The 22,945-nt window shown below is 39.6% G+C and overlaps 1 protein-coding gene across 3 annotated transcripts in view; it reads left to right on the forward strand.

The window, feature by feature from the left end:
* Nucleotides 1–22,945, forward strand: part of IGF1 (insulin like growth factor 1) — a 157,616-nt gene that overhangs the window by 60,866 nt on the left and 73,805 nt on the right. The window contains exons 3-4 of one of the 3 annotated variants that reach the window (XM_082419550.1): nucleotides 707–888; nucleotides 16,399–22,761. In XM_082419550.1, coding sequence (XP_082275676.1) covers nucleotides 707–888; nucleotides 16,399–16,458 — 242 coding nt within the window. In that variant the 3' untranslated portion in view covers nucleotides 16,459–22,761. The other 2 variants (XM_082419549.1, XM_082419551.1) reach the window with 2 other exon arrangements.

Raw genomic sequence — 22,945 nt, forward strand, 5'->3', positions numbered from 1 at the left:
AGGCCCAGGAAGCTTAAATGACTTGTCCAGAGTCATACAACAGGTCTCCCAGGCTCTATGAGGCACTTGGGCTTTGCCAGGAGTAGACCTGAGTTTGAATCCTGGCTCCACCACTTACTGCATGAATGACCCTGCGTAAGTCATTCCCAACTCTGAGTTTCGGTTTCCAAGTCTTGGTTTCCGCATCAGTTAAGTGAGGAGAACTTTCCAGACTTAAAACCTCTTTACTTCTCAGTCTGATGTTATAACAGAAGCAGTTAAGCCAAAGAGCAAACATCTGAGCCATCCTGCACACAAAAACCATGCAGATTTGCTAAAAAGATTAAGAAAACATAAAACATGATCTTTTAATTAATATTCCTAGCAGCCTCCCAATTAAGTCAACATATAAGGAAAGGTGAGGATTGGGCATAGACAAGATCCTTGACTACAGGTGGCTAAGAACTTGAGGAGAATTAACACAAATAAATGCACGATGAGTGAGGTATTGCCAACGAGTGTGGCACCAACTCCAGGAGACATACTGGAGTCCAGAAAGATCTAGGGGGTCAGGAATTGTTGGAGGAGCTTCAAGAAGAGGTTGACTCACAAAAGTGTGGGTTGACGAGGTGTGGGGAGAGGAGAGTCTTCAGGGGCTGGGTGGGACTGTGAAGATAGCATATTATCCCACTCTAAAGCCAGGCCCCTCTGCGTTTGATTGGAACAGACAAGCCCACGGGGTATGGCTCGAGCAGTCGGAGGGCGCCTCAGACAGGAATCGTGGACGAATGCTGCTTCCGGAGCTGTGATCTGAGGAGGCTGGAGATGTACTGCGCGCCTCTCAAGCCTGCCAAGTCGGCCCGCTCTGTCCGTGCCCAGCGCCACACCGACATGCCCAAGGCTCAGAAGGTAAGCCAGCCCGGGGTGGGGATGGGGGTCGGCCACTCCTGCGAGATCTGTATCCTATCCATGTGGGTGAGCCAAACAGTAACTAGGTCCCATAGTCTCCTGGCTCACAGGTCAAAAAAGCTCCATTCTCAGCTGAGAAGTCCATCCCTTACATCGCTCCACATTGTAAACTCTCCCTTCCACTGCTCTGGACCATCTGATCACCAGAAGATGGTGGAGAAGAGTGATTAAACTTGGGCTTTGGTATCAAACAAAACTGACATCCTAGGTTCACCAACCACCAGCGGAGAGCCCTTGGCGAAATAATGTAACCTCTCAAGCCCTAGCTTCATCAGTAAAGTTGGGATAACGGTACTATCTACCTCATCAGGTCATTAATGCGCATGCAATGCTTTTCACATGCCTGCACAAAGTAACTGTTGGACAAGTGTTAACTTCTGTCATAACTGCATGAACAAAGTAGTGACCTTTCAAGTCCTGGTATTCTGCAAAGGTGCAAAGAAAAAAAAAACACTCTAAAATGGGAACTAATAGAAATTCACATCCAGTGGCAAACATAAAGGAAAATAAAAACAAAATAGAAAGAAAATAAAAACAAATAGAAACTTCTGTTTGGCTCTAAGAATACCAAAACATTTCTAATGATCAAAATCTGCAGGTGTCTCTTACTAAGAGCTAGACTTTAAACAAGCCTTAGAGGTACTATCTATGACATCAAAAGTACGTAAATCATCTGATGCACGTTGATAACTTAATACATTTTTGTTGAATGAGTGAACGAACAAGTGAACAAATGAATATAAGTGACTACATTTTAGTGATTAAGTAGAAAGAATGAGAACTAAAGAGAAGGTGAAGAAAATGAGGAAGGATGAATAAGGAAAGTAAAAAGCTCTCAGGTCTCCTTGGGGACTCTGTTGACAAAAAAGAAAACAACAACTTGAGGTTTTAATCTTTGGAGTCAAAACTAGCATCATGCAGAAGGCACAAGATGAGAGACCAAGAAGTACATAATAACACCTTTGCTGCTTCCTGGTCCTAATTTGCAGCTGAGGCTGGAACAGGGGGCTTAGCTGAGATGTGACCCCAGGGAGCCACCCTGAGTGATGGAAAGGGACTAGGCACAACCTGGTTCACAGAGAACACAGTAGCCAGAGGATGAGTCAGGGAGCAAGCACCACAGAAACAGCTTTTAGATGAATGTGGCTGGAAGGTGTGCTTGAGGGGGTGAAGGCAGGTTAATTCTTTCTCTTTCCAGGTGACACAGTGCCTCTCAATTTCTAGTTGGGGAGGGGGTGGGTGGTGTCAGAGATGAGTCCCAAAGTTCTGGAATATCAGGTCTAGTGACTGAGGTCCAGACACCTCTCCAGCACCAATGATGTCTTCTGCATCTATGGAGCCCAGGCATTCTGGGCTGACCCAAAGGCTCTGTCTCCCGGGACACCAAGGGAACCACCTGTTCTCAATGCAATTATTTTTGTGATGTTTACAGTATCAGCCCCCATCTACCAACAAGAAAACGAAGTCTCAGAGGAGAAGGAAAGGTGGGCCAAAGAAACATCCAGGAGGGGAACAGAAGGAGGGGACGGAAGCAAGTCAGCAGATGAAAGGAAAGAAGAAAGAGCAGAGGAGGGAGACTGGAGCTAGAAACTGAACACAGGCAAGAAAGGAAAACGGAGGAGAGAAGGACTAAGACAGAGGCAAGGAGGATGAGAGAAAAGCGGACAGCGAGAAAAAAGTGGGAGATGCTATAGAGGAAATGAAGAAAAGTAGGCCCGCTTGAGCTAGAGAAATCATGTGACAGAAGGAGGAGAAACGGAGAAATGTGGAGAAACTAATAAACGTGGAGAAATGGAAAAGGAAAATGTCATGCCCAAGAAAGTCCAAAGAAAGAGAGTGGCAAGAATGAAAAAAGAACAAAAATTATGAAAGAGGCAAATAAAACAATTCCCCTCCCCACCAAAAAAACAAGTAAAATAATTAAAATAAAAATCAAGGCTTTTATATGCATTTTAAATTTTTGTGTGAATTTTACAAGAATTTCCATGTCAATATATATCCAGAGTTAAATATTAGCCCCAAATTCTCAGCAAGACTGAATTGTGTCATAAAAGTTCCCAGATTTCCTTTCCTACAGTGTCATTGGAGGCTGCATTTCTTAGTCAAGCTCGGGCCAAAGGGCACCCAGTATTTGCCTAAAGGCCCATGAGGCCTGAGAGCTTACCTATGAGAGGAGGTCACTGAACTTTTTTGTGTGCACTTTGGAATCAGACATAAAAGATGTATTAGTGTGATAGGGCTGCCATAATAAAGTGCCACAGACTAGGTGGCTTACACAACAGAAATTCATTGTCACACATTTCTGGAGGCTGGAAGTCCAAGATCAAGGTGTTGGCAGGGTCAGTTCCTTCTGGGACCTGGGAGGGAAGGATCTGTTTCAAGTCTCTTTCCTTGGCTTGGAATTGGCCTTCTTTTCCCTGTGTTTGCACATCATCTTCCCTCTATACAAATCTCTGTACCCAGATTTCCTCTTCTCATAAGGACACCAGTTATATTGGAGTAGGACCCATCATAATGACCTCATTTTCACTTAAGTATCTGTGTAAAGACCCTATCTCCAAATACAATCACATTCTGAGGTACTAGGGGTTAGGACTTCAGCATATGAATTTGGTGGGGGACACAATTCAGCCCCAAACCAAAGACTTCTGATGTTTGACTACTGCCTTGTGATTCCATCACCTATAAAATTCTCTCCCTCCCTCCCTCCCTCTCTCTCTCTCTCTCTCATGCACGCACACAAACACACACACACACACACAAATCTAGAGTTTTAGACCTGAAGTCCTATGAGTTTCTGCTCCATGGAAATACTAGGGCCATGTTATGTTAGAGCTGCAAATCATTTGCTTCAATCCCTTCATTTTGAATGTAAGGATACTGAGATACAGAAATGGGTAAAGACAGGCTTGGGTTCTAAGCCACCCTCCTCTGGCCAACAGAGAACAGCACACAATCAACAGGGACTAAGAAAGAATTCCAAAAGGAAAAGATAGGGCAGAAATGGCCACATGAAGTCTGCCACTAATTTAATATTTTCCATCAGAAGGAAGGGGGTGAAAGAGTGCAAGAGCGGTAGATTTTCCTGAGGGTAAAGAAAAGTCAAGTAGAATCACAGAATTTGAGTCTTAGAGATTTTCTCCTTCAGCTTCCTTGATTTTAAACAGTAGGGTTAGGGTCTTCATAGATAATAAAGCAAAAAGCCTCAAGATCATTCAAATTGTGAATTATAAGAGGTGAGAGAGGGTGCAAGAGAGAAGTGCTCAGCCAAGCAAATGATGACACTTGGGGTAAGAGGATGACAACCAAGAAGTGAAGCATTTCATCGAAGTAGCCTACTTTGAAGATGTCATGGTATAAAGGAACATTCATTCTACCTGTCCTTCATGCCCCAGCCATGCTTTCTACTTCAGGATCATCCTTCCTCCATGGGTCACTGAAAACCCAGGATATATAATATATGGATATGCCCAAGGCTCAAGCCAGGAAGGAGGAAAAGGTCTGATCACAAGCATGTCAAAGCGCCACATGGGAGCCAAGACACTGCTGTTATGGTTGCAAAGTAGGTCCTGGCTTATTAGAACAGACAAAAGCCAGGCTGGTGCCTGAGCCCATCTGGCCAGCCACCTTATTCAGGCAATGCCCAGTTCTCCTGCTGATACATACATGCTTTGGAACCAGCCTCAGGCATAAGCCAATACCTACTGTTTCTACCACCTGAGAGTAACCCCGCGAACAGTGATGGCTTTTCAAGGGACCACAGTTTGGTAGAAGAATTAACAGTTCATGTCCTATGGAAAGATTTCTTAGAAGATTATCCCTTCCCTTTTTCCTTGATGACTGAATCAATGTCAGTTATAACACAGGGTTTTGGATAAACTATAGTTATACCCAATGATGAACTTCATTCAAGAGAATGTAAGGCAAAGACTTTAAAAGAAAAAAAAGGAATAGAACTTTCTAGTTGAAGAATGCTTAACTACCAGACTATTAGTTAAAACCCACTTCTTTTTGCAATGGGTTTTATCAACTCTAAAGCAGTCATATTGAATGCCTACGTGTGATTTCTCAATAATATGAATTAAGTAAACAGGAAGAATCTATTGTTGTCTTTCCATCTTATCCCTTCTAGAATCAGTCCTAAGCACCTAGTGATACATGGCATATAATGATGGATGAAAGGATGGATGGACAAGTGAGTGATATAGGGAGGGGAATAGTATTAGAGACATAGACCATAAAAGTAAGTAGCACTGCTGAGATGAAATAATTCCTTTTGTCCTTGCATAAGACAGTGAGGCAAGTGCAGCGTAAAAAAGGGAAGGCAGAGGAATTGTGCTTGCACAAGTCTTGCATATTTGGAATTTCCTACTCTAGCCAAAATTGAAATCATTCAAGAACCTACTGCTAAAGGAGGCAACTGGTTGAGGACCTTATAGTGAATGTTATGTTCCTATTCGTCCCCTCAATGCTTTCTTGAAGTGGGCAGAGTATTAAATATCATTTAAAAGTCCACTGTTGGGGCTTCCCTGGTGGTGCAGTGGTTGAGAGTCTGCCTGCCAATGCAGGGGACACGGGTTCGAGCCCTGGTCTGGGAAGATCTCACATGCCGCGGAGCGACTAGGCCCGTGAGCCACAATTCCTGAGCCTGTGCGTCTGCAGCCCGTGCTCCACAAGAGAGGCCGCGATAGTGAGAGGCCCGCGCACCGCGATGAAGAGTGGCCCCCACTTGCCGCAACTAGAGAAAGCCCTCGCACAGAAACGAAGACCCAACACAGCCATAAATAAATAAATAAATAAAATTTAAAAGTCCACTGTTTCAAATGTTTCTTGTAGGGCAAACTGATGATTGTGTGTAAAACTAACAGGAATATGTAAGGAATCATGATCCTTAAATTGTTGAAAATATTTTTATTGAGTACCTATGATGTGCAAACCTCTGTACAAGGCAGGAAGGAGAATTATAGTGATTGGAGAGACAATAAAACATAGTGGTTAAGAGTACAGAATCTAGAATCAGACTGCCTGGGTTCAAATTCTGGCTATTTCACTTAATAGCTGGATGGCCTTGGGAAAATCATGTAATTTACCTGTGCCTCAGTCCTTATCTGCCAAATGGGAGTAATAATTGAATCTACCTCATAGAGTTGTGAGGATTTATTGAGATTGTGTGTGTGTGTGCGTACAAATATATATTATAGTGTTTAAAATGGTGCCTGGCACATAGTAAGCACTATTAAGTTTTTAGTTGATATTATTTTACTTAGTTCTTAAAATTAGAGCCATCTGAAAAAGAAATAGGTCTCTTCAAGTAGAAGCGAGGCTCCTATCAACAAAAACTTCCAAGCTCAAGCTTACCAACACTTTCTAGTGACATGGTAGTGTGTTTCGAGCATATGATAGGAAAAGAGAACTCGATGACCTAAGAATCCTTCCAACCCAGAGAACCCCAGTTCTATGAATTATTCCAACTTCAGTGGAAGCTTTGCTGTCCCACGTGAAGAACCGTTAACTTTTATTTTGAGGTCACAGAATGAACTTCCAGAAAACCACCATTTTTCTCAACCAGTTAAAATCAAATGTAATATGTGTTTTCATTTCATGGTGCCTGAGGAAAATTTAATTGTAGCATGAACTCCAGCTCTTACTAGTTTAAAGTAAAATTGCCAAAATAAATAAAAATGTGGGATATTTCCGGGCTCACACAGCTTCCGGGACATTTCAGTTTCTAGGGCTGCCGATCCGGTGCCTCTCACAAACATTTGATCTTCTTTCAAACATCTCTTGAAAACAAACAAAACCTCATATAGCTTCTAATGTGCGTGCTGTTAGGATGTAAGGGTGGAAAAGAAATGAGCTCCCGAAGAGCCCCTCCCCTACTCTCTCCTCCATCTCCTGACTGTCTCCCTCCCACCGATCACCAACAGGAAACAATGTTTTCTTAAGTAATAAACTTTGCAATTTCTCAAGTCCACTTGCATCCATGGGGGAAGATGAGGTCTATTGTCTTTGTTTGCCTATGTGAAGGGAATAGGGCTTTTGGCAATATTTACTAGAAAACAGCGAGCTGACTTTTAATCCAAGGGCAAAGTTGATAGTCTGGAGTTAAAGTGGAAGCCTTTGGTAGCAAGGAAAAGGTAAATCATTTTAGAGGAAGCAGAATGCCATTTATGAGGTTTGAAATATCCACTATAGAATTCCTCAGTGATTAAAAGCCCAGCTACTGAATCCTTTGAAAATCAGTGACAATATATATTGACTTAGGCAAGATAAGTTAACTTTTAAAGAAGGAACAGGCAAGGTTAGCAAAGGTTCTTCAGTGGCCACTAAACTTCCAGACCTGCAAGGTCAAAATCAGCTTCCCCATCCTCAGAGGCCTAACTGAAATCTGAGTACCTTTCCCTGATACCCGTCTATTTGGGACTCCTTCTTTAATGGGACTCCTTTAACAGCCTTAGTGCTACCTCATTTTTATCTAGCAACCAAAAGAGATGGTTTAGAAATATATACTCACATTTAAACTCAAGTAGAGAGAAATGGAAATTGAGAACAGCAGGGAAATTATGAGAGATGTGGGACAATGGGTCTATGAGTCTATGTCTGGTACTTCTAGAGAGCAGAAACTTCTCACCGTACTAGGAACTCAATCATAGCTCAATGGGCCATTGCTAGATAAGTAACAAGAGCTAGAAAACATTTTCTAAAATTTCCATCTATATTTTATTCACTAATGTGGTTACAGTTTTAAGACCCATTGGTCAGAAAACTAACTCTTTTGAAAAAGTAGAGGTTTGATAGAAATAAGAATGCTAAAAGTCCATCCAACTAATTTTAATTCTAGATACCCTTGGTGGTAATTTACAATCTGTAGTTAACTACAGCAAATAGTTTTGAAGGGAAGGAGATTATTTTCTCTCCTTTGCTTTTTCTCTGTGTGTGTGTGTGTGTGTGTGTGTGTGTGTGTGTGTGTGCGTGAGCGCTGGTATTCACATGCCAAAATTCTTACAAAATTCTGTGTAAAATATATAAACATTCACATGGAGCTTTCTGTCTGGACAGCTCCAAGAGGTCATGTAATCAAAGACCAACCAGCTCCGCCATCCATGAAAATATGATGCGCTATTTTCACAGCTGTAGGTAACAATTATGGAAAGACAAAAATTCTAAATGATTACAAGTAAGACCATGGCAGGTTGAGGGTTGGGTAAAGATTCCTAATCAGTTGACGATTGTAGACTTGGGAACATGTGATATTTATGTCATGGTATGAGTGTGGCAAGCTTGAATCATTCACGAGGCATTGGAGGACTAGAAAAAATGAAAAGTATAAAGGAATCAATAAATACATAGCATTATTTTGTCAGTATTGGTTGACCAAGGCCACGATTGGATGGCTCTGGTTTGTCTCTGTCAGTAATGATATTTGTTTCCTTCTTCAAAAAATGCTAGGATGGAAGTAAAAGTACTTCTGGCACAATGCAATGATTCTGATTTTTTAAAAACTGTATACACGCATGAATTATTCTTGCACCATTTTCTGTCTTGGAAAAGCACTGGCTGGCACCATGCATGTTTACTCTTATATGCTGAAGGCTCCCATCAACCTCAAACAGATGCAAATCACTTTAACTTGTCATAGTGTTATTTTGTTCATCCTAAAAGTTCAGAAGATCCTTCCAAACTTGCAAAATTTCTCTCAATTCAGTGAGGAGGAAAATTCAGAACACAGTATTTGAATGTTCTGCCCAGATTTGTCACACACACAAAGAATGAGTGGAAGAGGGCAACACCCTTTCCTACTAATCCTCTGAACTCATCACTATTGCATTGAAATGACTCTAAAAGGTAACAACCCTGAGCCTTGCATCTCCCCAGAATATTATAATATAAATTACCACATACATGAGTTTAAGTACTCCAGCATATGTTGTATGTCAGATGAAACAATGCCATTTTGGAGGCTTAAGAGAAAAAGAATAATCAAATCCAGTTTTTAGGTAAAAATGTGCTGAATCTTTAGTACATATCAGTGAAATTGCTAGAATCTGGTGTTCCACTTTTTTAAATACCACAACATTTGAACCTTTCAGCAATTCCAAAATCAACTCCCTCTGGGAAAGATAGTGTGTTTAAAGTTTTTTTTCTTAATTTAAAAATGTAACACAAACACAAACAGCTAACTAAACAGGCTGCCCATATAATCAACAGTCTAAGCAGCTCTGAAGTATTTTACAACATCCTTCAAGACTATTAAAGGCAACATAAATAACTATTGCCGGCAAGGGAAAATACCCTTCAGCTTTTTTTTCCCTTTCCTTTTTTTTTTTTTGTTTAATTTTTATTTATTTATTTATTTATTTATTTATTTATTTATTTATTTATTGTTGGCTGCATTGGGTCTTTGTTGCTGTGGGCGGGCTTTCTCTAATTGCAGTGAGTGGGAGCTACTCTTCATTGTGGTGCGCGGGCTTCTCATTGCGGTGGCTTCTCTTGTTGCGGAGCATGGGCACTAGGTGTGTGGGCTTCCATAGTTGTGGCACACGGGCTCAGTAGTTGTGGTTCGTGGGCTCTAGAGTGCAGGCTCAGTAGTTGTGGCACATGGGCCTAGTTTCTCTGCGGCATGTGGGATCTTCCCGGACCAGGGCTCGAACCCATGTCCCCTGAATTGGCAGGCAGATTCTTAACCACTGTGCCACCAGGGAAGTCCCTCCCTTTCCTTTTTTTTTTTTTTTTTTCTTTTTCAGCTTTTAAACCATTTTGGTAGTGATTTCTTACATCACAGATAGAAATACTTGAAACAGAGTCAGGTGGTATCCTTTGAAAAGTAAGAAAGTTGCCAAGACAGGATAATTTGTGAATAATTATGGGATAAATATACTCCCTAAACCTGGGGATTCCTAGGGATGTACCAGTCACTAGAAAAAAGAGCTATACATCTGCTATCCCAGCACTCAAGGGAGTCCTGGGCACCCAGTAAATAACTACTCTTTCACCAGCCAGAGAAAGGGCAGCACCCAAGCATGGCGTGTGCTTTGACAACAGTAACTATTTTTTAAAAGGCAATAATAATAGCTGTTATTTATTAGGCATATGCTCTGTGGTAAGCGCTATCACGAATCACCTCATTCAATCTTCACTGTTAGCCTGTAGGGCAAATGCTATAATTACCCGCATTGCACAGATTAGAAAACTTGGGCTAAGGGCAGCTAAACGTCTTGCCAAGATCTTGCCCTAACAAGTGTTCAGACCAGAATCCAAACTCAAGACGGACTCTAGCGTGTTAACCATGCATTGTGCTCTCTCTTCTGCATTTCTTCGCTGATATTTACTGTACTGCAACCCGCCAGTTGTAAGTTCTGAGACCGGAGGGGGCTCTGTGCACAGCAGGAAGTAGGAAGCCACGCAAGGCTCGCTATGACCTGAACTCTATTCCACCACTCCTGCAGGAAATTTAACTCAATTTAACAAGCGTTTCCTGGTTTGCCACTTTGCTCAAAGCAACATGCATCCAGGGAGGAGACAGAGGTGCAGGAACAATGCTACCTGCCCTCAAGGAGCTTACTTTTTAGTGGGGAAGTGAACACTTACATAATTTATCCCACAGCACATCAATGCTCTAACAAAGGTAGACCCAGAGTGTATTCTGACAGCACAGAAGCCAGAACAGACTGCTGTTGCCATCAAGTTCACAAAATAGATCTCAACCAAGGGCCCTTGGAGCAGCAGGCTCTCTTGCACACGCCTCTGCCAGGTAAATGTGTAAGCGCGATCACATGCAATCATAGCGGTATGAGGAGGGTGCTCTTACCCACCCTTTCACTCTACAAAACAGGAAACAGAAGGAGAGAAGAACGTAGTGACTGTCAAAGGTCACACAGTTCTGTGCTGGGAGCTGGGATCCAAGCTAGGTAGGTAAGCCCAGGACCTCCGAGAAACATAAATGAGACTGGGTTAAAGGAGCAAGGATTTCATTAGGGGGAATGCCCATGTGAAAAGCAATAGGAGAGGATCAGGGAAGCCTGAACAAGCCGTCAGAATGCAATGCAAGTCTGACCCCAATGAAGCAGAGGAAGAGAGACAGTTGGGTGGAAGCATCCTAGACTGCTGAACAGTCTAAGCAAAGTTCAGCAAAGCCACTGAGGAGCCCTTGAGCCAAAGCTGGCCAATAAAAGAGTCTTGTGTTTCCCAGAAATTGGGTCTGCCTTGGTTTCCCCACCGTACTCTTCTTGAGCTATGCGAGGGGTGTGCCAGGCCCATCCACTATGGCCAGAGGAGACAATCATACTGGAAAAAGTGTGCATTCCCTCTATAACCACATAAAAGATAGGATGAGGTCTTTCCAGAAAAAATAAGTAAAGAAGAGGCTGAGCAGACCAACACTGTGCCCAGACTATACATCTCTCCCTTTGTTAAAGAGGCAGTTACTCCACCAGGAGCATACGTCTCTTGAAAAGTGCACTTTGTCCTTTGGTTTTAAAAGTCACATCCCAAAGCACTGAGTTGATTGCATGACACTCACTCTGCTTGGCTCCCACAGATGAAAGACTGACCTCACTCTCCTGGAATTTGAACTTGTAATCCCCCAAAATAACGAGACATCAAAGTTGATGTTGAGACATCTAAATCATCCTCTACAATTTCACGTGTCTCCAGGCCAAACCAGAAAAATAGCTAGAGCACATCCTTTTCAACAGGTAAAGAGCTGACATCTGGGCCATCTCTTCAATCATCCACTGCTCTTTCTTTTTTCCATTTTGCCCTGTTAAGGAGAAGGTCAATGCTCAGTTAGAACTTTATGCTGTACAGTAGGCTGCTAACATTCCATGATGGACAGTATTTGCCTAGCATTTTTTATAGGGTGCCAGTCTTTTCTTAGAGTTTATGTCATACAATACTTAACTTGTTTGCAGTGGGTGCAGATGGAAACAGAGTCTATTGAAAACATCACTGCTCCCTCCCGAAAATGTAAAGGGCCTATTATCATCCTTCTTTTAGATTCTGTCTCTCGGGCAAAATCTCATAAAGATAGGCAGGGAGAAAATAAGGGCTTATAACATCCACAGGGTTAGCTTTTGTTAAATGAATGCTGTGCTACTAGACCTCTATCACTAACCATAAAAACAGGACTCAGCTCATATTGTGATAAGGGAGGGCACCCACTTCCCTAGAGTCTTGCCTTACCCTCCAAACCAGCATCTACCACCATTTGGGATCATGGGCAGCTCATGACATTATCAGTTATTGTTACTGGAAAGAGATGTGGATTTTGAGGCACCAGATACTGTCCTACCTCTTAGAGAGGCAGTATGGCAGAGTGGCTAACTGGTGAGCTCCAGAATCAGAAGCGACTGATACAAATTCCAACCGTGGTCACATCTTCACTCTAAGAAATTAGGAAAGTTGTTTAGCTTTTATAAGCTTCCTATTCCATAAAGGTAAAATGAGCAAGGCACTAGTACCCATCTCCAAGAGAACTGTGAGAATTAAATAAGAGAATGTATACAATTAGCACCTTATAATACAGTGTCCAGCACATACAAATGTTCAAGTGATAGAATTGTTATTCTTTTATTAAAATAATAAATTAGTTTACTATTAGTTCTAGGTCTATCGATTTGTGCCTATGTGACCTCAAGCAAGTCCCTAAATCTTAGGGAGCCTCGGATTGTGAATGAGACAGATGCAAACAACATCTCACAAGGTTGTTGGGAGGGTTCACTGAGACTACCGTGTAAACTGTAAAGTGTGTGCAAGTTTTAATCCAGATTACTAGTATTGCCATTGTCATTAGCTCTCAGCAATCTTAATCCAAAGGTTTGTGGATAGCTTTCCTTTGGAAAAAACCAAGAGCTAGGATGTGCTAAGAGATAACGGGGGAATATGAATGACCCCTTCAGGGCATTTTCCAGCTTCCTAAATACCTGTGTACGGTACACACTGTGTAATAAAGTATATCACAAATTAACCCCTATCAAACCTATTTCCTCGTGAGTTGGTTAACCCTTCCTTCAGAGGGTAAATTTCCTCAACCAACCCCAGTGAGCTAAAGGACCAGCATTTTTTTTGTAAATAATCTTACCTTCCCTGGTGTCAATAGGAAACAGTATTTACTCACTACTGTTTTCCTTTCAAAAATCTGTCTAGTTGCATACTAGAAACAGTTTCAGCTGGTTTGTTTGTCTTGGACAAGCTGTTGAAGTGAAAAGTTTTTGCTTGGCTGAATGTGGGACAGTTTCATAACCCCTTCAAGAAGTGCGTTGAAGGTGGGTGCCAGCTCCGACGGCTGCTTCTAACGTGTCTCCACTTGCCACCCATTGTCAGGTGGCCCGCGTCATTAAATTAAGACAATGAGCAAAGCAACAGATGCAACTGAGACTAAATCCCTGAGTGCTTTTGTTTTGTCACTGTCATTGTCTGCAACAAAGAAGTCACATGTGAGAGCCTGGGAAGAGAGCCAAATGCAAACCAGACGACATCCCAGCTGGTTTTGAATGGCCTCCACCATACGCCTGTGTGCATGGGAACCATGCTGCTTGGAGCAGTGTCAGCTTTATCAAGTGAGTTTCTGCCCATGACTTTGCTGCGATGCCGAGACAGACCCAGAAGAAATAGGCCAGAAGATCCCTCCACTCAGACTTTACACTTTAGACTTCTGCTTTGAGGGAAAAAGAATCTCTCTGTTGGGGAAAAGAATAAGATCTATATGGCTGGCCAAGCTAACCCCAATACTTTTTGCTACAGCCCTCATGAATTTGAAGAGGGAAGCATAGAAGATACTTGAATTTTTTCTTCTGGAAATCTGAGATTAATTTGGCTTGAGAGGAAGACTGGAGATTAAATACCTCATGTACTTTCTTTTTACTTGTTACCATCTCATTCTGGAGCATTTTCCTAGTTGGGGCTTTATCCAGATTCTTAAAAATCTTCTTTTTCTAAGCAGGCATGCCTCTTAAACAGAAAAAGAGGTAAAACCCAAGTTAGGGTATTTTTAGACCTGTTGGTTAATTTGGTTACTAGTTTGATAGACTGATAGTGTCCTTAATAATAGCGATTGTGGGGTTTTGATGAGCCATATAAAATCAGCAGGGTCTGCTGAGAACTGAACAGGAATGTTTCAAGGAGTTTGGGACAGTAGTGTCTCTACTCTGCAGCCCCATATGTCTTTCTTCCATTTTCTGGAGAACTCCTTTAAGGAAGCAGATTAAAAGGTAAGACTAGGAAGGAATACAAACTTCACTGTTAGCTTAACAGCAGATACTTTACTGTTAGCTTAACAGCAGAGCAACAGATGCATGTTAAGTGAACTTGGTAGAAGTTGTACGATATTTGGGGGAAAAGTGGCAGGATTTTAAACAATAGTATTTCAAGCTATCCTATACAAATGCCCAATTTCTCCCCATAAAGTTTTTTTCAGTGGCCACTGAGCTAGATTTTTTTTTTTTAATTGTGCCAGTTTTGTTTTGTTTTTTTTTTAATTTTTAAATTTATTTATTTATTTATTTTTGGCTGTGTTGGGTCTTCGTTGCTGTGCGAGGGCTTTCTCTAGTTGCGGCAAGCGGGGGCCACTCTTCATCGCGGTGCGCGGGCCTTTCACCGTCGCGGCCTCTCTTGTTGCGGGACACAGGCTCCAGACGCGCAGGCTCAGTAGTTGTGGCTCACGGGCCTAGTTGCTCCGTGGCATGTGGGATCTTCCCAGACCAGGGCTCGAACCCGTGTCCCCTGCATTGGCAGGCAGATTCTCAACCACTGCGCCACCAGGGAAGCCCTGAGCTAGATATTTTAATAAACATTTTTACACAATGATCTTCCTTCTATTCAGTAGGTACAAGATATTTTGACCATCAACTTACAAAGGGCTAACTTGCTTTTATAAAGGTCTTGGTGGTAACTCTAATGTTCCAGGTAGAGCTGAAAAACATGTGTAAGAAAAATTATCAAATCCCTATGGGTCTTAGTCAATAGGTACAACTTCCAGGGACTGGTAGTTGATACTGCCCCACCTTCTTCCCCTCTCCAGTTCTCAGGGCTGAGTGAGCTCCAAGGTCCCTTACAATGATCTCTAAACTTCTAACAATGATTGGGTGATTGATCATTTCCTTAGCCAGAAGGAAGAATTTGGAGATTCCGGTCACCATGGTGAGAATTCTTGGTTTTGGTCTTGATGGAAAATGTTCCCAGGAAAAAGGACACTGAATCCTTGAACCTCACTCTGTACCAATAATTATCTATTACATCCTTCTCTAAGGGCCTCCTGACTAGAAGTAAAATCAAGAGAAGCAGCACCTGATGTTTATGCATGCAAATGTTATTTCCTCCCAGATTTTATTTTACATCTTATTTGTCTAAATTAATGTTGCTATTTAAGTATATTCAAGGATAAAATAATAATTACAGAAAAAGTATAATGACTTGATTCTTCACATTATCAGAGGGTCCATTATATTCATTCATTCATTCAATTCATTCTATAGCTATTTATTGAGCACCTGAAATGTTCTGGGCACTGCTCTAGACATGGGGCTGTAACAGTGAACAGAGACAAGTCCCTACTATCATAGGGCTTCTAAGCAAAACTCAATATTCCTTGGATAACAGAATTGCTTGTTGATAGGTGAATGGTAGCACCAAAGCAAGGAATCCAGAATTTTTAATCCAAGAATGGTTACTTTCCAATAAAGATGAAATAATAATAATAAGAGTAAATAACAATTGGTAATACTTACGTAGTGCTTACCGTGTGCCAGGCCTATTATAAGTGCTTTTATGTTCTAATTCTTTAATCCTTAATCCTACAACGTAGAAACTATTATTATCCTAGTTTATGGATGAAATTGAGACACAAGAGATTGTCACTTGCACAAGTTCACATAGCTAGAAAATGGAAGAGCTGGATTTGAGCACGGCTTAGAATGTCTGTGATTTTATAGATTCTAAATCAACTACAGAAATTCCCAATCTTCTACTTCTAAAGCTCTGCCTCTCTCCAAAGGAGATAAAGAAAAAATGAAAAAGAAATAGCTCCTTTTTACAAAAACTAAAACAGAACAAAATGCAATAAAACGACAAAGGATGATCCCAAAATGTGATTTTTTTCCTCACTAGGAAAAGATGTTCCAGGCCAGAAGACTGAATTTTAAAGGATCTCCTTCCTGTCAAGGAATCTGTGATAGTAGCTGATGAATAAAAACACATTTTTGTGTAATTATAAAGCAATCTGTGGTTCCCATGCCATCAAGGATAAATTGAAGTAGCCTGAGTGAGGTTTGGCTAAACTAAAAACTACAGGCCCATCTACTTATATGTCTTTCTCAGAAAAACTTGGCCCAAGCTGTCTGTTAAATTGAGTGGTGAGGCACAGATATGAAAGGTTGAGACCCAATGTTAGAAATAGATAGGTAGGATACAAAAAACTTCATCAAAGTAATGTCACTTTTTCTCCCTTATTTTTAGGAAGTACATTTGAAGAACACAAGTAGAGGGAGTGCAGGAAACAAGAACTACAGAATGTAGGAAGACTTTCCTGAAGAGTGAAGAATGACATGCCACTGGCAGGATCCTTTGCTCTGCACGAGTTACCTGTTAAACACCAGAAGACCTACCAAAAAAATAAGTTTGATAACATTTCAAAAGATGGGCATTCCCCCCAATGAAATACGCAAGTAAACATTCCAACAATGTCTTTAGGAGTGATTGTTAAAAGCTTTGCACCTTGCAAAAATGGTCCTGGAGTTGGTAGATTGCTGTTGATCCTTTATCAATAATGTTCTATAGAGAAAATATATATATAGATCTTAGTCCCTGCCTCTCAAGAGCCACAAATGCATGGGTGTATATAGATCCAGTTGCACTACATTTGTCTCTGAATCTTGGCTGCTAGAGACATTCATTCAGCAGCCTTATCTAAGTGGTTTATTAATTTTTTTATTTGCACTTCTTTCTACGCAACACAGGCTGTTTGTTTTACAGTGTCTGGTAATCTTGTTCGTCTATCCCTCTCCCCCCTTCATCACCTTTTTATTTGCCAAATTTGGCCTCCTCAATAGCAGCAGCAAGCAGTCAAATAGCACACCAATTTTTAACCCACAAGATTCCATCTGTGGCATTTGTACCAAATATAAGTTGGATGCATTTATTTTAGACACAAAGCTTTATTTTTTCCACATCTTGCTAAAAAAAATGCAAGTAGTTGCAACTTTGAGGCCAATCATTTTAGGCATATGTTTTAAGCATAGAAAGTCTCAAACTCTGAATGGCTCCTTCAAATGATGAGTTAGTGTGCGACCTAATCAGTACTTCTCTCTTTTTATTTTTTCCATATAAAGCACTATGTAAATTTAGCATGTCAATAATACAGGATGTATCAAACAGTATGTAAAACTCTGTTTTTTAGTACAATGGTGCTATTTTGTAGTTTGTTATATGAAAGAGTCTGGCCAAAACGGTAAAAGGTGAAAGCAAAACAAGAGGAAGCCTGGAGCCAAAGGTGACACAGAGGGGAAGGGTACTCAAAATTTAACCACTTGGGAAAGAAAAGTTCCCCAATTATGCCTTCCAAAAGAAATAAGACACAAAGTCCACTGATGCAAATTTGATTGGCGAGTCCAGAGAGGAGTAGAAGAAGCAAAAAGCTAGGAATTTTAACAGTCCTGGTTTCTTATTCTCGCTGAAGAAACAAACATCTGCCGACTCTGTCACGGACTCACCACCGTGTGACCTTGGGCAAGTCACTTCACCTCTCTGTGCCTCAGTTTCCTCATCTGCAAAATGGGGGCAATATGTCATCTACCTACCTCACAGGGGTGGTATGAGGATTAAAAAGATAAAGCTCCAGATTTTTATCCTGAGTTGCTATGAGGGCGTCAAGATCAGAGCCCTTGAGCTGCTGGGATGCAAGGAATTCTATGAACAACTCATTCACAGCATAGCTAGAAAATTGATAAGCTGAATGCTCCTGACATGCCAGTTCTTGTCAGTGAAGCTATCCAACTAACTATCCAACTAACTAGTTGTTAAATGCTAACAGCTCGATCTCTTTTAAAACACTTTTCAAAATAACCTAGAAACATTTGATCTGCAATTTGATTTTGAATTCTGCATTTGGATTTAAGAATACAAAGTGAAAAGAGAGGAAAAGAAAAAAGGAGAAAAACAAAGCTTTCTCCCAGTGAAAGGATGATTATTCCATTTGCTAGCACTTACTGACTCTGCCAGGAAGTTACTAATAACCTAATAATACTTCTTTTAATATTATAAATGATACTCTATTCATTTTGAAAAACAGTTCTTTCCGCTTTTCAAGTAATCTAAAAAAAGTCCCAAGATTTCAAATACTGAAATAATAACTAATAAAATGTCACGAATTTACTTTCTTTAATGAATTTTGTTCTTATCCTTGGAGATACTGATATATACATATATTTTTGGTTAAAGTATGCTTGACTAGAGTTGCTGGTTGAAAGACAAACATTTCCTTCACAGCTAGAAATTTTCCCTCATGTCTGCTTAGAAGAGTGGCCTCTAGTCCTCTGTGGATGTGTCTTATCCATTCAATTGAAAACTGGTATCAAGAAAATCCAATGATGAGGACAGGTCCATGCTGACCTAGAAAATATTTCCTGTCTACATATCAAGATTTTCTTATTAAAACAATGAATCATCCATCATTCAGATCTTTTTATCTGCCTTAGAACTTTTTGGTGAAAAGCAACCAGGCTTGATTATTTCATGCAAATTATATCCTTTTTATTCTTGGAGAGTGTACATGCAAAACAAAAATAACGTCTTTAGTCTTCATCCCACTGGTTCACCTCCAGGTTCAGAGGCCAGAAAAAAACAAGATTTCCTGGATGTCTGAACATATGCAAAAAGAAGGCCTATTTAATGGACACCTCTGGTCAGCCAACTGGTATTTTAACCTCAGTCCACAGTGTTATTTGAATTTAGCACCCCTGGCATGCAGAGCTATGTTCTGATCACTGTGGACAGATGTAAAAGAAACCACAGGTAATTTTGCCCTTCCTTTGTTTTCTAGACATATGGGTTCTATGGAATGAGATGCTGGATCCATTTTCCCAAAATGGCACTCTGATTTTTATTTCTTATTCCTAGTGTGTATCTTTTAAAATTACTAACTACGAACAACACTTTACATGCAACCTTCTGCAGACCTGTAAGTTTCCAGACATAGTTGAATACGGTAATTCTAAGAGTGTCTATGACTTATTTGATTCACTTAATAATTCTGTTCACAGCAAAAAATACCCCAGTGAGGAAAGCTTAAATATGCGAAGTCATGTTACCCTTCTTAACTTTTTCTAATACATAGTCCTCTCCAACTGTATCACAAATCAGCTAATTAAAAACTAACTAATTATACTAACCCACTATCTTATTTTCAAATGATTTAAAACTAGAAGACAAATTGCTGTCAACTCCACAAGTCAGCTGATCACTATATACTACAGCAGAACTACCTGGTACTGACAGAAGGAAGCACAGAAAATCTTACAACTCAAAACTTTATAAGCTTTGCTTTAGAATTTTGAAATGAGGCAATATCAAGATGTTTATGAAAGAGCTATAAATACTGGTAAGAATGAGCTTTTAATTTATGGGTTGATTTCCAGTTTAATTGACAACACTGAATACCTAGGTCAAATTTCCATTCCCACTTCCCCAAATAGTATAACTGTATTATTCGAACATTTTAAGATGAGGAAGCTCCACTGAAAAAGTTAAAGCATCTTTCCATCAGGATCCACTCTTCTAGAGATAAAGAAAAACTCTCCCAATACCCACCCTACACACACACACACACACACACACACACACATAGACATGTGCACTCACACACTCATCCTAAGAGTCCAATGGAATACTGGGAAGAAATCACTTCCTTGAAAAATCTTAAAAAAAAAAAAAAAAAAGCCTGGCCTCCCTTGAGAATCCTTCCCCTCCTTGGAATGTCAGTGTTTGTGTAGATGAAACCATCTCATGCACTATGGCTTCAGGGTTTCTGTTATTAGTTTATGCACTTGGGAGAATGCTTAAAATGGAAGATGTAGCACATTTTGCTTTCCCATTTATTGTTTGGCCAGCTATGCCAATGTGGTGCTATTGTTTCTTTAAGAAAGTACTTGACTTAAAAAAAAAAAAAGAAAAAAGAAAAAAAAGAAAGCATAGACATATTTTTTTAAAGTATGAAAAAAACAATTCTTTAGATAGATGGCTTAAGAAAATAGCATTAGGTCTAGTCACCACCACCTTTCAACTTTATATCACTCACAAGTAGTGTACTGTTCACCAAATTGTGAGTTTGGGGGTGCAAGGGCAGAAGATGGAAATTTTTTTAAGTTAGAAGGCTCCATTATTTTGTTGGCTCTCAAACTCAATAAAATTAGCAATATATTATCCAATATGAACATCTTGATTCAAGAGCATGGAGTATAAATGGGAAAGAAAAAAAAAAAGACCTTATAGGCAAATGGCAGAACTGAAAAGATGATTAAGTTACTCATTGTGTGTGTGTGCGTGTGTGCGCGTGTGTGTGCATGTGTGTGCGCGTGCTCTCTGCTCTAAAACAGATATTCAGCAAGTGGAGAAAATAAAAACAAAAAGAAAAATGCATAGATTCACCTGCTAAAAATAGCTTCTGCCACATCCCCCTTGAGTAATTCTTTGGAGTTTACTGGTTTATAGAAGATATTCTCCCTTCACCTAAACATCTCAAAGAGCAGTAGCTCTCATAAAAAGCAATCACTGATCTCATTGGGAAGTGTTGGCAAGTATTTCCTTCTGAGATGGGGGTTATCTACTGATAAGGAAAGAGAGGAATTTATGAGAAACCGTTGAAAGAGATGGCTAACAATCTGTGAAGATATTTTTGTTTTTGTTTTGTTTTGTTTTTTACTTTATACAGTCTTTATGAATATCTTAATGTTCAAAAATGACTTGGTTTTTTTCTTCTTTTTTTATATTGGAATGAGGGATGATAAGTTAAACCCACATAGACTCTTTAAAACTATAGGCTAGATAGAAATGTATGTTTGACTTGTTGAAGCTATAATCAGACTATTTAAAATGTTTTTGCTATTTTTAATCTTAAAAGATTGTACTAATTTATTAGAGACAGATCCTATTTGGCTCTCTTCATAAGAAAGAGCATTCCCACTCAAATCACCTGGGCTTTCCCATCAATGTTTTTGAAAGATAAATCTGATTTATGCATCATTATGGCATCATTTATTTTGAAATTTTAAAATAAAATAAGCGCGATTCTTTATGCCCCTCTCCTGCAATGCTCATAAAGTCCAGAATCTGAAGGGGCAAAAACAAGAGGAAAATTTTGTTGATTCTTTGTTTTTGGTTTGTTTGTTTGTTTTCAATGCTAGTGTTTAATCCTATAGTACATATTTGCTTATTGCTATGTTAATATTCTAAAAGACTTTCCTGTTAGGTATTAGAAACTGATATATAGATATCTTTTTTGTGTGATTTCTATTTAAAAAAAAAAAGGAGATGAGAAGACTGTCTGAGCTTTAAGTGCGTATGGTACAGGATAAAGATACAAATTTAAATAACCAAATCCTATCTGGAACAATACTTTTTGTAGGAAACCTCTCACAGATGAGACAGAGGCCCAGGGAGTTTTTGAAACTGACTTTTTTCCTCTTAGTCCTTATTCATTTAGTATCTGCCTCAAAATTTTGTAGAGGGCTGACCAAGCTGAAACCCTAGAATTAAAGGGGCCTCTTTTAAAGCATACATTTCACATGTTCCTTCTTAATTTATGATGCCACATTGATCTTAAACACGGTCACCGTTTCTCCCCATTCTTCAGCTGTCATTGATAAGGTCTTTCAAGAAAAAACAACTTAAAAAGAGAACACAAAAGTTCAAATGTTACTGCCCAATTGAAATGTAAGTTAAGATAGAGATATTTTCTCCTATTTAACCCCTGCTGAATCACCTGTCACCTTCAAAATGACCTTCACAATCCTTAGAATATTCCTTTTTTTAATTGTCCAGCCCTACTGTATCTAAAAATTAAACATTACTCATTTTCTTTTGCCCAAAATGCACTGAAGTAAAAGTAGGAAAAATGAAAAAAGAACTCGAAAATCCCTTCCAAACCACCCATTGGCCCCACTCACCTACCCATAGCAAAGTCACTACTGTTAATCCCTTAATCTGATTTTGTTTGGGTATTTATCTTGTACCTGCTGCTAAACACACTGCAGGAGGGACTCTGAAACCTCAAGCCACCTACTCACATCTCTTATCTGTGTCTGTGTATTATTAAAATGTCTATTCAAATATCAAAAACTTTCAAACATCATGTAGCTTGTATTCAGTTTATACAAAGGCCCCAAATACTATGTCAGATCTCTTTTTTGCTGAGAGAGCTAATGAAGTGTGAAAACTGGGATTACATCATGTGTTTTGCTTCATTTGTTTTTATCACATTTAGGCCAAGTGTGATAAATAAACTTACAGACACTGAATTAATCTTCCCTGCTACTTTGAAACCAGAAAATAATCATTGGTCATTGATTTAATCTGTCTTAGTTCAAAAGCATATTTTTTATTAAATTAACTCTGATTGTATTTGAAATTATTATTCAATTCATTTATGGCAGAGGAATATCAATCCTAACGACTTCTAAAAATGTAACTAACTGAATCATTATCTGACATTTACTGTTTAATAAGCATATTTTGAAAATGTATGGCTAGAGCGTCATAATAAAATGATATATCTTTCTTTAGTAATTACATTAAAATTAATCATGTTTGATTAATTAGTTCTTTTGGACAATGTTGGTGTAATGTGTCATTCCTTAAGAATTCTATTGTCATGTAGCATTTTTATTAATTAAGGTCATTGCAACAAATAACCATGAAAACTTACCCAGAAAATAAAACTAATCATACACCAGAATGGAGATATCTTATAGAATTTACAGATTATATTTAAAAATAAATGTTTCAAAGAACT

The sequence above is a fragment of the Balaenoptera physalus genome (assembly GCF_965194825.1).
Source record: "Balaenoptera physalus genome assembly, chromosome: 13".
Lineage (NCBI taxonomy): Eukaryota > Metazoa > Chordata > Mammalia > Artiodactyla > Balaenopteridae > Balaenoptera > Balaenoptera physalus.